Below are 16,949 nucleotides of genomic sequence, written 5' to 3'. Positions count from 1 at the left end.
TCTAGTAAAACCAATGTTAGCTCTGATACCCTCAGTTTTTTGTTTTTTGTTTTTTTATAAATGTTTATTCATTTTTGAGAGAGAAAGAGAGAACACACGCATGTGAGCGGGAGAGGGGCAGAGAGAAAAGTTGACAGAGGATCCTAAGCAGGCTCTGTGCTGACAGCAGGGAACCCCATGTGGGGCTCAAACTTAAGAATTGTGAGAACTCATGAATGTGAGATCATGACCTGAGCTGAAGTTGGACACTCAACGGAATAATCCACCCAGGCACCCCTGATACCCTCAGTCTTATACCAAGATGCAGGAAGACTACTAAGGACTCTGTTTAGTGTATTTTACAAAAACTGATTGAGTTTCTAAGTCTGAGCACAATGCAGATGAACTAAATGCTGCAGGGGACACAGGGAAAACACAGATGTGGCCATTTGTCCTGCAATTCATCTAAAGTCTGAGAGAAACAGCAAGGCATTAGGTTACTTATTTAATGCATTTTATTGCATATCTACTACGTGCCAGGCACTTAGGTAAATATGTGTAAACACTTATGAACAAGACAGACCAACCCCTGCCCTCAGGGAACTTAGATTCTAGTTGGAGACAGAAGTTGAACATTTAATTATAAAAGTAATACAACTTGGGGAAGGGGTTGTGAAAGGATGCTATGGAAATTCTTCAAAAGAGGAACTGATCTGTTTGAAGGACCAGGGAACATACATTATAACCACAAGAGACTTTAAGTCTGGTGAGGATTCACAGGATGGAGAAATTGCTTTGGAAGCACACAGAAGTAAAAAGAAGTTCTGTGAATTGAGTTTTGGTGGATGAACATGGAACTTAGAGAGTAGGGTGTAAGTTTGGTGACCTCCACAAAGATAGTGCGATGGAAGATCAGAGAAGGAAATCAGTGAAGAGCTATCGGGAATCAGTGTCTCAGTGAGAGCTCAAAAGAGTTTTAGATATCACCTGGTCATGGGCTGAGGATCATGCAGGGGGCCAGTGGGCCACGTGGCATGACTCCCAGATACCTGGCTAAATGATTTAAACTTAGGCCCTGTAGTGCATAAAGCCAGAAAGTGGTAGTAAAGTGCCAATGTTTCTACCAACTCTTTATGTGACCATGTATATGTTATTCTACCTCTCTGAGCCCGAGTTCCCTCCCTGATAAAACAGAGGTAGTAAGTCAGACCTCACAGGCCTGTCACATGATAAAGGCCCAAAAATATTAGTTCCATGTTCTTGATTAAGTGATCAACAAAGAGTCCATGACTTTCTCTGTGCAGGTGGTGCTAAGGTCAGAGAAATGACTTAGGAAGTGTAATAACACGTAGGGTAGATCAGGGTAGTGGAGGTGGGTGGTTCAGTGGGTTAGTGGGGACAGAATGGAGGAGCAATGAGGTACCAGGAGGCAGGTACTCAGGGCCTGAATGAGAGAAAGGTCAGTAAGTTACAAGTGGCTGAAAAGGAAGTACTCAAAGATGACGCCAACATTTTGAGACTTACTACCTGGGAGGATAGGGGAGTAATAAGCAGAAACAGTGACAGCAAGAAAATAAATTTGTTTAAAAATAAATAAATAAATTTGTTTGAGGAGTCAGGTAATGAGCTATTTTGGAAATGTAGAATAAATTATTTTTATCTTTACTAACAATCTACATGGAGAGCATCAGTAGATATCTGAACTATGGCACTGGAGTTCAGAAATGCTACCGAGACTGATAGTGTGAATTTGAAAGTTACTTTATAGCTGACCCCACTGAAGCCACTGGCATAGAAGAATCTGAAAAAGTCATGAAGCCTAGTGAGAACCTTGGAAAAGCATGTGCTCCATTTGGGAGGCAAAAGGGAAGAAAAAGAGCATTCTGATTAAAAGAGAAAAAAAAAAAAAAAAGGACTTCTGATTCCTAAATAATGACATAATATAGAAGGAGCCTAGGGAGAAATGCATGGCCATACAGCCAAGAGAGGAAAAGGGAGCCAGTGCTCTGTGCCATGGAGACACAGAAAGGGGGATGGAGACCCTGGAGGGAGGGCAGTCTCAGGCAGTGTCTGATCTCAGAGTGTATTTTTAGGGAGACAGGCTGGGGACAGGCTACAAAAACAAGACAAAAAGGATGGGAAGAGGTGGAGGCTGGCAGTAACTATGTGCTCTGAGGAAGTAAAAGAGGATTCAGTTCTCTGTTCAACAAATACTTCCTGAGCATCCGCTATGTTCCAGGCACAGTGACAGAAAGGGCAGCTTAGGAGCATGGATGGTTGAAAGATTTCTTTCAATAGAAGAAACTCAGGGTTTAGGGAAGGGAGAAAGTAAGGATGCCAGGGAGCAGGCCAGGAGAAGGAGGGCTAGAGGAGCGTGCAGAGAACAGGTAAAGAAGAAAATGTTGACAAGAAGAGGAGAAGAGCACCTGTCTGCTAGGAGCTGAAAACTGATCCACACAGACCCACATTTCTGTCCCCAGTGGACTTCCTTAAGACAGAGATATAAACTTAAGAGATCCTAATGAGGCAGGCCCTACATCTTGTTATAATTTAATGCTATCCATGCATTCTGGACTTTCTGTCTACTTCACCTTGAAATTATATGCACTGTTTTGTCAGAGGACAGTGAGAAAGGGACCTTTTCATAGCACTTCCTTTTAATTATAAGGTTTATTCCCAGTCCTTGAATCATGTTTGTACCCTGCAGTGCTCTTCATGCCTGCTATCTTAGGGATTCTCAAGAACTTCTAAAACCAACTTTTCTAGAACAGTGGATTAGTCCTGCTTAGGACTGCACCACAATGAACTGTTGTGCAGAGACTCTCATCCATACCTCATTCACATATAAAGTCTCTAACTAGGCAACGTTGTAAAATAACCACGTAAAAATGGAGTGACACATGCCCTTGGCAAGGAAACGGCCAGGCTTATTCCAGGCCTACATTAGTGCGTGACACTGCTCACATCATCACTGTGTCTGACTTCTCCCTATGTGGCGGGCCCAGCAGAAGTGCAGGAGGGAGAGACTGGAGGTGTCAGTGTGGATCATCTCAGGTTCAGGTCAATGCAATGCTCAGGGCTCTCCCTGAACTAAGACTATGCTTCAGAGGGTCAGCAACTGGTTTCTAGCCCAACTAGATCTAACTCAGAAGGTCACCCATAGTAACAGGAGAGGGCGAGAGATGGAGAGAGAAGAATTATATACCCTGTCCCTACAAAAAGAAGACCGAACTGAGTGAATAGAAGCCAGAGCATCAACATCAGGGGCCTCCTAACAAATTTACATATTGAACACAATGGGAGTATCATCAGGGCTGAGGTTATTAAACTATTGATATACTTCCCTAAACTCCCAACCTCTCAGTATCTCCCACCACTCTGGCCTCTCCTCTAGGACAGCCCACCCCCACATCCAGAACCAAAAGACTAGTGCCAGGCCAATGGGCACTTGAGTACTATGGCCATGTCCCTTCTAATTGATGCCCATGCCATGACTGCCATTAAATATTTAGAGTATCACCCAAGGCTATTAATGACCCCATTTTACAATGAGGAAATTAGGATCATGGAGGGTATTTAACTTGCCCAAGGTAACAGACCTAGTGAAATTGGAACCAGAATTCAAAACCAGCCGGTGAGGTTGCAAAACCTGTGATTAAGGTGGCCTCATAATGCACCCTCCAAACCTGAAACATTTCTTTTTCTTTTTTCTTTTTTTTTCTTTTTTTTAGAGAGAGAGAGGGAGAGAGATCACATGAGTGGGGAGAGGGTTGGGGGACAGAATGGGGGGAGAGGGAGAGGGCGGGAAGAGGGAGGGAGAGAGAGAGAGAAAAAGAAAAAGAGAGAAAGAGAATCTTAATCAGGCTCCATGTTCAGTGCAGAGCTTGATACAGGGTTTGATGTGGGGCTCGATCCCATGACCCTAGGACCATGACCTGAGTCAAAATCAAGAGTCAGACACTCAACCAACTGAGCCACCCAAGCACCCCCAACCTGAAACACTTCTGAGAGCAAAAGAGAAAACCACCAAAAGGGATGCTAGGACAATGAATGTAGACAGGGCTCTGATGGTCAAACTGGGGTGTGGGGTCACCTTCACATTCCCTCCTGGCCCTGAAGAGCAGGACAAGGCAGGAGAAAGCAAGATCTAGCCCCATGTGCATGCAGAGTCCTATAGGGACTTCCTGAAATCGCTCACGACCATTGCTTTCCCCATTGTATGCTAGACTTGTCAAACTGGGTTAATAATCCTGTAATTACTAACACTAAAGTTCATCTTTAAAACTTTAATAAATTTTTATGTTTATTTTAGAGACAAAAGGACAGAAAAGAATCTGGAGAAACTGCATGGTGCTTGAACTATGCCCAGGAAAGTAGGGGGGACAGAAGCAGGTGAGAGGCCTGGCTTGGCAGTATAGGTCTGAGTGTCCCTGGCATATAGGTGATGTTTAACCATGAAAGGTAGAGGCAGTGCCCCAGGGAGATAATACAGAGACCTTAACCTAGAATCTGTGAACCCTGAGACTGTGAATGAGATTTAGGGAGTGAGCATTGTGAAACTACGCACAAAATGTTGTCTGTCTGTGATCCTCCCAATCCCACCTCAAGGTTACAAAACCACCAGTGCAGAGTGGGGTACCCTCAGGGGAGTACAGCTATTCAGGGGTCAGGCAGAGGCAAAAAAGAGGCCATTATGGAGAGGGCAAGAAACCCATGACATCAAGTGAGAGGCTCAGAGTGGCAACTCAAGAGTGAGGTAAGGCTGAGGAATCAACTGAGATCAGAACTGAATCCATCAGTGGAGGTCACCAAATGAGTTCCAGAGTGAAGGAAGGGGATGAAGTGCCCCTGAAGGTGGCACAAACAGGTGGTTTACAGTCATTCCTGGAAAAGGGAAGGCTTTGCATGTGGGAATTTGTTCCCCTGGTAGCAATGAGAATGCAGCAAATAAAGTCTCATGAATCCATGTCTGTTTCAAGGGCACACATAGTCCCTCCTGTACCACACACAGCAACCACCAGCCCAGCCTACCTCTTAGGCTTCTGTCTGCTTGGAGACCCAATGAGATAACTGCTGGGCAACCCTCTACTGAGTGAAGGCCTCTTGTGTCTGTGTTACCAGAAAGAAATCACACACAACAAAGGCAGGGCCCTGATGCAAGCATACGTTTTCGAAGTGTGCAAGGCACCTACAGACAAAAGTAACTTCTTAAGCTCCAGGTAAGCTCAACATGTGGCATATTTGTTAGGAGCACCCACTTTGGGAGAGTCAGACTCAGGTCAAGCCCAGGTCTATCATTTAACTCGCTGTTGTCCTGGGCAAGCTAGTTAATAACCCAGTCTCACTTTCCTCACCTGTAAAATGTGAACAGTAATTCAGCTTCAGGCTTGGCTGTGATCATTTAATAAGATAATATATTTAAGCACCCAGCTCAGGGTCTGATACTCCATCAGCTCAGTGGTGCTACTTTTATGGTCTAGGGCAGTGCTGTCCAAATGTGAGCTACATCTGTAGCCATACATTTACTAGTAGCCCCATTACAAGATCAAAAGAAACAGACGAAATTAATCTTAATGTATTTTATTTTACCCATGTTATCCAAGATATTATCATGTCAATATATAGTGAATATAAAATTTTTAATGTGGTATTTTACATTACTTTCTTCCTATCAAGTCTGTGAAATCTGGTAATTTACATTTCTTACACATCTCAGTCCAGACTAATCTCATTTCATGTGCTCAACAGCCACATGTGCCTGTGGCTATCATACTGGACAAAACAGCCTTAGACCTCTAGTTATTTGCCCCCAACAGGCAGAGGAGATACATAATTCTTTTCCTAAGAATCACATTTTCCCATTACAGTTTGAAATGATTTTCTGATCTATTACTACGTTAAGTCCATATTTCTGTTTTTCATCCCTCTCTACATTAGCCATAAGACTTCTTTTTTTTTAAGTTTATTTATTTTGAGAGAGACAGCATGAATTGGGGGACGAACAGAGAGAGGGGGAGAGAGAGAATCCCAAGTAGGCTCTGCACTAACAGTGCAGGGCTTGAACAATGCAGGGCTTGAACCCACGAAACAATGAGATCATGACGTGAGCTGAAATCAAGAGCTGGAAGCTTAACCAACTGAGCCACCCAGGCACCCCAAGCCATAAGATTTCTAAAAGGTTCCTGGTATACATAATATGTAAACTTTCAGTGATACTCTTTGAAAACTCACCACGGTAGACTGTAAAGAGAAAACATGACAAGATGACAGCAAAAGAGCTGCCAAGTGATGAACTATAATGGTGCAAAGGAAAGAGGTGGGGAGGGGCATAAGATATACTTAAAGGGCCAAGAAAAGGACACTTTCCAAAGCTGCAGCCTGGCTAAGAACTGCTAAGAAAAAACAGCAGTAAAGTCAGTGCAGTACAAACTATGCGGGGGCAGGAATGGGGAGGCCGGGAGCACAGGCCTGATAGGAGTTGAAGTGCACAGTGAGGTTTCAGCTAACAATGGCCAGGGGCTTGGCAGGTCAGCAGAGGACCAGCAATGACACGGCTTTGTACTATCTGTGGCTTTATCTTCAAAGACAGAACAAGATGAAAGACAGAGAAGTGCTGCCTTTTAGGGGGAAGTCGGGAAAGCTTTTCTTTTTCTGCAGTTAGAAGAGAAAACTAATTTAGTGCAAAATGTATTTTTCCAAGTGTTAAATTTAAGGGAGTAATAAACTTTTGACATGAAATACTGATAGAATATTCATTGTGTATATTAATATACTTTTTAAATGACCATTTAATAAGATAATATAAATTTTCTAAGAGGTAGATTCAAACTCTGCAAAAGAAGAATTTAAGCAAAGAAACTGAAATTATTGTCTTCAGTCATCACAAGGAGACCATTTCAGCAAACAGGAGAAGCCCAAAGTTTTACAAAGAGTCTGGGCCACTGACATTAGGGCAAGAACTCACTAGTCCCAAGGTCACCCACCACAGCAATATGCTATGTTCATAGTATACATGGTGCCCAAAGAGGTCCAGCTATCTCTGATAAACTCTGGCTAAAGAATGCAGAGAGATGCATAAGCCAGTTAAGAAAGACAAGAAAGTCATGTTTCAGTTAGGACATGTTACTTACTGAAGGAAAAATTCTATTTTGGGTAGTATAGAGCACTGTGAAATCTAATAAATCTGGGTGCCTACTGGTGGTATGACTTTGCATATATTACTTAACCTCTCTGATTCTAAGTTTCTCCATCCATAAAACAGACAATTAATATTAACTTTGCAAAAGTTTAGTGAAAATGAGGCATAATGCAAGGAAAAGTGCTCTGCATAGTGTCTGACAAAATAGATATTTAATAAACAGCTGTTATTGATACCAATGATAATAAATGAGATACTCGTACTTATTTTGATATCATTAGAAAGGCTTAATTGTGGGGCACCTGGATGGCTCAGTTGGCTAAGCACCTGACTTCAGCTTAGATCATGATCTCATGGTTCGTGAGTTCCAGCCCTGTGTCAGGCCCTGTGCGGACAGCTGAGCCTGGAGCCTGCTTCGGATTCTGTGTCTCCCTCTCTCTCTGCTGCTCCCCCACTCATGTTCTGCCTGTCTGTCTGTCTCTTTCTCTCTCAAAAAATAAAAACATTAAAAATTTTTTTTTAAAAAATAAAGGCTTAATTGGAAAGGTTTTCATTAAAGGCAGTGTAAGGTAAGGTCACTAAACTGACTTCATTTTGAGTCTGTATATACCAACTCCCAAGTGTGATTCATTTTCTCAATCTTTGAAACCCTGAAAATTTATCAAATTTTATTTTTCCTGGCTTAATGAAAAACGAGGAGAAATTGGCCTTGAATGCCTCTGTAAGCGACCTTGAAAACTGTTTTTAAAACAGCTTAGGTATTCATCCATGACAGAATTTGTGTCGGGGGAGGAGGAAGAACAGAAGTGGTTAATGTGTGCTTTTCTATGTGTGTGTATGTGCTTTAAGTCTTAAGGTGCAAAGAATTCCTGCCCCATGGTCTCAAAAGGCTCTCTCAAGCTACCAGGGACTCCTTGGGTCAGGAAGAAGTACATCTGAAAAATTAACTCTCATTAAAAAATATGCAGTATGGGGGCACCTCGCTGGCTCAGTTGGCACAGCATGTGACTCCTGATGTCAGGGTCATGAGCTTGAGCCCCATGTTGCGCATAGAGATTACTTAAAAAAATGTGTCGTATGACTTTTTCCCTACAGCAGTATTTACGTTTTGTTTTTTAAAGATAACTCAAAGAAAAATCTCTTAAAGTATAAGAAATATAAACATAATTGCTATAAAAATGCTGATACAATGACTCTTTGTGTGGCAGTAGAATACTAGGCATTAGTGACTAAGTGGGAGAGAAGTCTTCCTTAATACCCCCAAACCAAAACTGCACAGGTGACTTTTTCCTTCAGCTTATGGTCAGTCTGGTTTCAAGTAAGAGATCTGCTTATAGCTACACAAGTTCATGGTAATTGCTATGTGTGTGGAGGTATGTGCATGTAAGTATACACTTCAAATTGATAAACTGCACTATCTCCATAATATTTTCAATAACATTTAGGGTCCACCTACCAAATTGGAACTTGCACCTGGCTTGCTTCTAACTAGTGTGAAATGTTAAAACAAGCCTAGAGCCACTATAGTAACACATTCACAGAAGAGACATAGCTAAGTTTACCTTTCTTTGGTCTGGATTTCACTGGCAAGGACTCCTTTTTTTCCATTGCTGCTTCTCTTTCTTTCCATCGGCGGATCTGTTCCTCCCTCATCTTGAAGAACAGGATCTGTTTCTGCTCTTCGCTGAGCTCTGCCAGCAGATCAGGATCTATGTACATCTCTGATAGTATCTGTTTCAGCATCTTTGCAGGTCTGGAGTCTTTTACACCTGTGGCAAAAGTTCTTGGAAATGGCTTCCAGGTGTGCCTCTCCTGGGCTGGCAACTGGGTGCACTCACAGACCTTCAAAGAGACTCGCAGCAATCCTAACGACAGGGACAATAATTCAGCAGACTGGCTCTTGGTTCCTGGCACCAAATATCCTGTCCAAAATTCTGTTTGTGAACCTGTAAAGAGCAACAAGCAAAAAGCAGGCAGTATTAAAATTGTAGATGCCAGGCAGGGGCAGGCTTATGAATTAAGCTTGGAGGAAATACAGTATCGCCTTTCATTTCAGACGCAAGGAGAAGAAAAGCTGAGGCACACTTTGTCGAGAGTTTGTGTAACCTCTATCCCGTAATTTCCAAAGATACTTTATCAAAAAAACAAAACAAACCCTAACTTTTTACAGGCCAATCTCAGGGAAACAAAAAAATTAACAGAGATTTGGCCTTCTCCCAACGAAGCAAACATATTATTACCTCAGAGCCTAACCACCAACTGTATGGCTGAGAAAAGAATAAAAGAAAAAAGGCACAGGAAGAAATTAAAAGGTTCTCTCCAAACAACTTATTTCAAAAGAAAATACTGTTTTTGAGATTTCACAGAATTACCCACCCCAAACCAAACCAAAACAGGGCCACGCTGAAGGAAGGAAAAAGAAGAAATATAAATTAGACCACAATGCAGTTTTCCCATTTCCCCTTAAAAGTAGCACTAAATAAACAAAATTACGTGCTTTCATCTTCACAGGACAAGGCAATTTCCAGACAACCTCCTAGAACCATAAAAAACTCTGTATGTACAGGAGAAAACATTCATGTACATTCTGGAAGGTCACCAGGTTTTATTTAGGTGTACCTGTTCTATATATCTAATTTAATAAAATTTAAATTTACAGACCAGAAAAACTGGGAGAACAGAGACATAACTAGGTTCCTTACAAAGGATCCCTGTTTACAAAAGACTTTATTAGAGGGCTCCTTTAACAAGAAGCCAGGGACTGGTGCACTCACAAGTGGCTTTCTATTGGGGGAGGGGGCGCAATTTCACTGACGTTTCATCTAATTTATGCGTTCCTGTTTGGTTGATTTTTTATTATTTTTTTAAATTTTAAGTAAGCTCCACACCCAATGTGGGGCTCGAACTCATGACCCCGAGATCAAAAGTTAGTTGCACACTGTACAGACTGACACAACCAGGCACCCTAGATGATTTTTTTTTACTTCATCTTCAATATAGTAGCATACACAAAAAAGCTTACTTACTGAGACTTTTCAGGATCACCTATGTTTAAAAAGTTGTCTAGTAATTTGGTGCTCACAATGCCTCAATAATCTCACCATCTAGCCATGCCTCTCAAATACCTTGATTCTCCAAACTAAGTTCAAACACTCTTAAACCATCCCTTACTTACTTATACCATGGCTCCTCTTACCTAGTTCCTTCATTTTGACACTCACAAAGCCAGACTGTAATGCTCCCTGGCTTCCGCTTCCCCTCGTCTTCCTCTTCCTTGCAAAGCTGCTCTTTCATTTACACCAGTCTTTTGACACAAGAGTGCTCAACAGTCGGGGTACCCCTGAATGTCTGCATACACAGCACATAGTTAAATTCATCCCTATTCATTGTGCAGCAGGAACCTTTTTTGAGCCTCTAACTATTCTTGCTAACTGCATCCTATAACTTCCTGCAGCATTCAACTACTGGAACTCAAATGGAACACAATATGAAGAGAAAATTTTTGAAAAGAATTAAAAGCAATGTTTGACTCTAAATCAGGCAGACATGTCCCTCCCAGGCTCCCTTCCTACCTTTGTATTTTGCTTTGAGATGACCCTCAAAGGCCAGAAGAGCCACAGAACTGATGTCCTGTGATGCTTTTCTGACTTTTGGGTCCCAACAGCTTCTTGAGGGGCCAAGCCAACTAAATCCACACTAAAAGAAAGGTTGCCAGAGGCTGAGCTCTGTCTTCCTAGGAACCACAGGAAGAAATTTGGTTTCTCAGCACACTTGACTCCAGTGCTCTGAGATGAAGTGGTAAAAAACCAAAGTGAATGACTCCTTGATGTTCCAGTAAATATCCTTATGTTGGCACATTCCATGATTCCAGTGACTGACTTTCACAGCAATAAAACATGTAGAAAAGGAGGAACCCAGTGAAGCCTGAGGTTTCAGTTCTGTTTCCTATTTGGAATGGGGTGAATCTTAGCAACAGTAATGATGTGGGTAAAGCCAAAAAACCAAAACCCTGAAAGTGCCAAATTCACATTGTTCCTCTCTCCCCATCCCAGAGTACCCCTGATAATAAGAGCTCACCCACACTATGCCAGCCACCACCTTAAGCACCTTACATACATTAACTTACATAATTTTCACAATTACCCTTGGAGTTCAGTTCCTCCCTATCCCTATTTCACAGATGAAGAAGATGGAAAGTGGAAGAGCTGGGCAGTCTGGCTCGAAGTCAGCTCTACTGTGCTCCACTAGCACAGTAGAGTTTTTTTGTAAGCCCAGAATCAGCACATCATCAGGATATGGTACCACATGTGAAATTTCAGAATGAAGACCAGCAAATTCTTGCAGCAACATAAATGCTGACTTGAAGGTGCATGACACATTGCTTCTGAGGGGCAAAAGCCTCATCCAGGTAATTGTAGCTAAGCTGTGGGGAGGCCAGGTATTGAAAACACCTCCCCCACCCCCCCTCAACCCCCAAAGAAGGGCAGCAGGGAACTGTCATGGTGGCCCAAGTGTGGGTGTTGTTTGCCTACTTTATTCACCAGGTGCTTAGTGTTCTCAGTTTCCCCTCTCACAATCACTAGGAGTAGCACAAATGGTACAGCCTCTCACAGGTATGAAAAGTTCCACTGTACCTCTGTGATTAGATACTCAAGCTCTTTCTGTTTTAGTTTTGGTTTGTTTTGCCTTTTCCGGCAAATGTGGATTTTTAGCATTAAAGTTAACTACTGGATCTTGACGGAAAGACACTGGCCTCCCTGTGTCCTCAGAGAATACTTGGGACCCAGCTAACAGCTATCTTGAGGTCAGGCAGCTGAAATAATATGCATGCCATTCTAAGGCTGTTGATTCCCACCAGTGTGGATTAACTCCTTCCTCCCCTGTGCTTTCAGATGGAAAATTCACATTGCACAGAGTGCTTACAGAACATCCAGCAAGGACTCCAGTGTGGGCTTTTCAAGAGCTGCGTGACTTGCAGATGTCAGCTACTCAGTTTTCTCATCCATGAAATGAGGGCCTGTACTATACATCTTTGTAATTTGAGGACTATGTCATATAGTCTAGGTGACATTACAGAGACAAGTAGAGACAGAGTAGAGGAAATAGAAACGAGGAAACTAACTAACCAGGGTTTTTCCCACTTTCACTCCCTGACAGGACAACCCCTGACATTGATTCAAACTTCAAATGACTTTCCCCATCTAACAAACTGGGTGCAGCAAACTTCCAGCTATTCAAGCTCCAATAAAAAGGAAAGCTAAGCTAACTGTTTTCTCTTGTGTAGCACTTTTCTTTAAAAAGAGAAATGACAACCCCATATCTGCTATTTATTTCAAAAATAAATTTCTAAAGGGTGATAGGATTTTCCAAGATACCACAGATTTGGCCTGACACTCACATCTTCCACAGCCCTGTTCAACAAAATAAAAATTGTGTTTTTAATGACTCTGAGACCTTGGGTCGGGGGAAACCCGAGATAAAGCCTAAATCATAACAATAATGTAATATGGACCGTAAAACTTTAATGCTAAGAATATAGTTTGAATTCTAATTCTTCTAAAACAGCCAGCTGTTTTCAGACTTTCAGTTATCTTATTCAACTTTACCTTATAAAGTTTATCTACAAAAGGGCAATTTTTGAGGATAAAATGAATTACCAGAGGTGACAGCAATTTGCTGTTTTGTACATATATACCTTGCTTCAGAATTTGAAATCACTGTACATACAGATTTATCTAGAAAATTCCATTCATGTGTCAAATCTATGTCCACAAATGCTTTCCACTTATTTATTCACTTTTTAAGAGCTCCAAGTCGTCTCTATTAAGCAGGCGATCAAAAGTCCTTTATAGGGGATTCTGGCTGGCTTAGTGGAGACCTTTGATCTCCCTGTCCTGAGTTCCAGCCCCACCTCGGTGAGGCCCCACTTCGGTGAGGGGTGGGTGGGTAGAGCTTACTTTAAAAACAAAAACAAGGGGCGCCTGGGTGGCTGAGTCGGTGGTTAAGCGGCTACGTTGGGCTCAGATCATGATCTCACGGTTTGTGAGTTCGAGCCCCACATCCAGATCTGTGCTGACAGCTCAGAGCCTGGAGCCTGTTTCAGATTCTGGGTCTCCCTCTCACTCTGCGCCTCCCCCGCTCACACTCTTTCTCTTTCTCTCTCAAAAATAAATATTAAAAAAAATTAAAAACAAAAAACTTTCAGGAGGTAAGGAACACTAAGCTTAGAGAGGGGTGCCATGCTTCCTTCTTCCCTGCGACCCTTGGGAAGCTCTGAGACAACCTGACAAAACCTGCAAACAGTGACTTCTCCCAGTGACTCCACGCCCACCCCTCCAGGCGCCCGCGCGAACCCCGAGAACAGGAGTGGGCAGGAGTGTCCACTTGGCTGAAGAAGGTCATCTCCGGGTTGTCTGGGGCCACGGTCGGGGTCTGCCTTCCAGCAGCGGGCGGCGACGCTCGGCCCTGAAGCCGGCCCCGCCCGCGGCGCCCGAACCCTACAGGGAGGGCAGCCCTGGGTGCCGGCGCGCTGGGAAACCGGTTCCCGGGACTCTCCCATAAGGTCTGGGGCGAGGGAGGTCCGCCCGGCCCTACCCCACGTGTGCGCGAGCGCGCGTCCGCGGGTGCAGTCGCTGCGGGGCCACAGGCGGGGGCGCCCGTCGCGGGCGGGTGGGCGCAGGCGCGCAGGAGCCGCCGAGGACGCGACAGACGGGAGACACGCGTGGCGACGGGGCCGCTCTGCTACAGTCCAGAAGCTCCAAGCTATCCCGACTCTCCCACGCGTCCACCTCGGGCCCGCCCCGGCTCAGTGACGCGCGTGCACACACCCCTCAGGGACCCGGAGGCCAGCCCTGAGCCCCATAACTGCCCCCAGACCTCCCGAGTGCGCCGAAGCCTTCTCCCTCGGGGCTCCCCGTACCACGGCCACAAACCCCGGCCTCTCACCCGCCCGCAGCTCCAGACACCGGACACCCGACACCGGACACCCGCCGCCCGCCCGGCAGTGGCGGAGGAGGGCCCGGGGAGGGGCGAGTGCAGGCCCCGGCCCAGGCGTCGCCCCGGGCCTCCCCCAGCCCGCCTCATCCCTGCGCCTTCTACGCTCCTCCTCGAGTCCGCCGGCCCCACAACACGTACAGTCTTCTCGGCCTCCGCCTCCTGGCCTCCCTTCCCCACCCCAGGCACTTACCCGTGCAGGGCTCTGCGCTCCTCTAGCAGATTGACCCGAGCAACGCCACGTCCAGTTGGGCCGCCAGAAGCTGTCGGGGAAGGGAGGGCAAGGCAGCCGTGCTTGAGAGCGGCACAGGCTGGCTGGACAAACACTCTGGCCGAGATGTTGGCAAACAGTGTCCCTCAGCCCCGGCCCGCCCGCGCCGCCCCACCCGCGACCCACATGCCGGAGTGACTGACTGGGCGCTCACGGCCCCACCCTAGCACCTGGAGACGCTCCAGGGCCAGACGTCGGCGAGGCCGTGTGGCCTGCTGCATCCCGGGCCCCTCTCTCCTGACCGCACACTGCCCCGAGCTGCCGGGGGTCCGGGGCGGCAAGGCCACCGCCCTCCACCTGCGGTCTGTGAAGGCCTGTCGCGCCATCTCAGGACCGGTAGAACTTATTAATATCAGCCGGCCAGGCCCTTTCTCCACTCCAGAGCTCAAGGTTTCCTTCAAGGTGGAGCCTGCGGAGGCGGGCAGACACTTCTCAGTTACACTGAGTCCTGGCAGGCCAAGTCCAATCACCTCTCGGGTTTTGCTCAAGAGTCTCTGGAGCTTACTTTTTTTTTTTTTTTTTTTTTCTTTTGTTGATACTAAGTAATTTATCAGAGTTCAGGACTTTGTCAATTCAGGTGTGGCTTTGTGGGACAGGATGGAGGAGGCAAAAGGCTAGAAAGATGGAGACTGAAGTTAAAAAAATGAAAGACGGAGTTAAAAAATAAAAGAAATCTGTAGAATAGGAAAGAAGGTAAAGGAAACTTGTGAATTGCAGCAAGAACAGGTTGGGGTGGTGCATGAAGGGAGGAGCCCAGTACAGGAAAGCTGGGCAGAAGCAGAGTACAAACGTTGGAGGGCGTTTATCATTGTGGGGGAACATTCAGAATGTGGGCAGAAGAACAGCCTGCTTTGGGGAACTCCAGATGGCACATGTTGGGGAGAAATGTGATAAACTGAGCATTCAGTAGTCCTCTCCATAGCCTACCTGATAAATTCAGAGGTCTGATTGCTTCCTTCAAAACTGAACCTTTCTTATTTGTAACCTCTCCAGCCTACAAGTTAGAAAGAGCCTTGGGGCAGAGGTAGTCCTTGAGACCTAACTATTTAGGAACCATTCTAGGGATCTGAACAGGGGAGAATTTCCGGTTTAGGTTTGGTTCCCACTGCTTATTAAATGAATGGCCTGTGGGTGCATTTCGCTGGATTGTCATTTGCCCCTGGGTAGCTGCTGTGTCCAGTTGAAAATGAATCCTAACACTTCATGGACTGAGCAGTTGAAGAACTATAAAGTGTGGTTCATCAGCCAGCAAAATTTCCATAGAACACTGGTAGCAGCCAATTACCTTCCCCCACACGCAAATTCTTTTCATGTCCTGACAAGTCTTTGTAACAGTGCTCCCACTTCATTATTAACCTCTCTGTACTTCAGTTTTCCCCTCTGGATGATAACAATGCCTACTACCTCATGAAGTTGTTGAGAGGGCTAAATGAGATAATACATGTAAAGTGCTTAGAATAGTTCCTGGGTGTGATGAGTGTTCAAATACATTAACTTACATTATTTCACATCACATACTATAATTTCAAGTTACAACTTCACACAGACTGTGGATTTTGTCTTCTGCAGTACCTGGACTCCAAGTTAGCCTCAGTGATCCATCCCCACCTTCTAGTGTGTCACTTCTAAGATTAGGTCATAAAAGACCTTGTAAGTGCTTGTCAGGCTGGGCTTCCAATGCAGGTCTTTGAGGCACTACTGTGGGACCACCAGCTTCAAAATTGTAGTGCATGTTCTGGCCCAGCAGCGGCCTGGGTGACTGCTAAGTGTTCTTCAGGGAGACAGCAGTGGGCAGAGTTGCTGACCCTGTGAACAAAATGAGAGATGCTGAAGCAGGCAAGAAGGTCTTTATTCAAAAATGTGCTGGGTTCTACTCCTGAAACCAAGACTACACTGTATGTTTACCAACTTGAATTTAGATTAAAAAAAAAAAAAAAAAATGTGCTCGGTGCTAGATGGTGGAAAAAAGTGGGAAACACAAAACAGGTCCAAATCTCTAAGGTCTTTTTGAATGAAAAATAGGATAAGCACCAGGATTTTCTTATTCCGATGCTAATAAAAACAAAGGCGTTATCTGGGGGAGAAGGAACTGATGGAATATTTGAAGAAACCAAAGAAATATATAGCTGGAACTAAAATGGTCTTTGCTGGTCTTAAAATGAATGAGAGAGAAGATCTTATTTGATATTTGAAATGGGCAACATCTTCATGAAATGCTCTTGCAACTTAAAAAATATTAGTTATAAGCCAAAATTTTCCAGTTTCAAATACTGCATGTTTAAGGAAGTCATATTTGATCTTTCTTGATCAGCCTATAGTAGGTTTAACATTTAAAAATAAAAGTTGAAATAAAAAAATAAAAATAAAATAATTAAAAAATAAAGACCTTGTAGCTTGTCTTGGTTTGTGTGTGTCTCTCTGTCTGATCATTCACTCTGAAGGAAGCCAACTACATCATAAGCAAACCTGTGGAGAGGCCCACATTGAGAGGAACTGCGGACTCCTGCAACAGCCACACAATGAATGCGGAAGTGGATCCTTCAGACCTAGCAAAGCCTTCCAATGACT

General features: G+C 44.5%; 1 protein-coding gene and 1 pseudogene across 7 annotated transcripts in view; one reads left to right on the top strand and one right to left on the bottom strand.

Moving 5' to 3' along the window:
- The window catches only part of SH2D4A (SH2 domain containing 4A), a 59,733-nt gene extending 45,136 nt beyond the window's left edge, over nucleotides 1-14,597 (bottom strand). For 4 of the 7 annotated variants that reach the window (XR_006201577.1, XM_042934678.1, XM_042934683.1 and 1 more), the window contains exons 1-2: nucleotides 14,304-14,442; nucleotides 8,680-9,063 (exon numbers count right to left, since the gene is read on the bottom strand). Coding sequence is in view for 6 of the 7 variants with exons in the window: in XM_042934678.1 (XP_042790612.1) it covers nucleotides 8,680-8,860 (181 nt within the window). In the remaining variant the exon portion in view is untranslated. Of the gene's footprint in view, nucleotides 1-8,679; nucleotides 9,064-11,243; nucleotides 11,310-14,062; nucleotides 14,178-14,303; nucleotides 14,443-14,551 lie in introns of those variants that run through there. The other 3 variants (XM_042934679.1, XM_042934684.1, XM_042934680.1) reach the window with 3 other exon arrangements.
- Nucleotides 14,598-16,198: 1,601 nt separating this feature from the next.
- Nucleotides 16,199-16,593, top strand: LOC122218359 (annotated as a pseudogene).
- The last annotated feature ends 356 nt before the right edge of the window (nucleotides 16,594-16,949 follow it).

Source organism: Panthera leo, chromosome B1 (assembly GCF_018350215.1).
Source record: "Panthera leo isolate Ple1 chromosome B1, P.leo_Ple1_pat1.1, whole genome shotgun sequence".
Lineage (NCBI taxonomy): Eukaryota > Metazoa > Chordata > Mammalia > Carnivora > Felidae > Panthera > Panthera leo.
The sequence above is the reverse complement of the archived record's forward strand: the minus strand, read 5'-3'. Positions and strand labels throughout refer to the sequence as shown.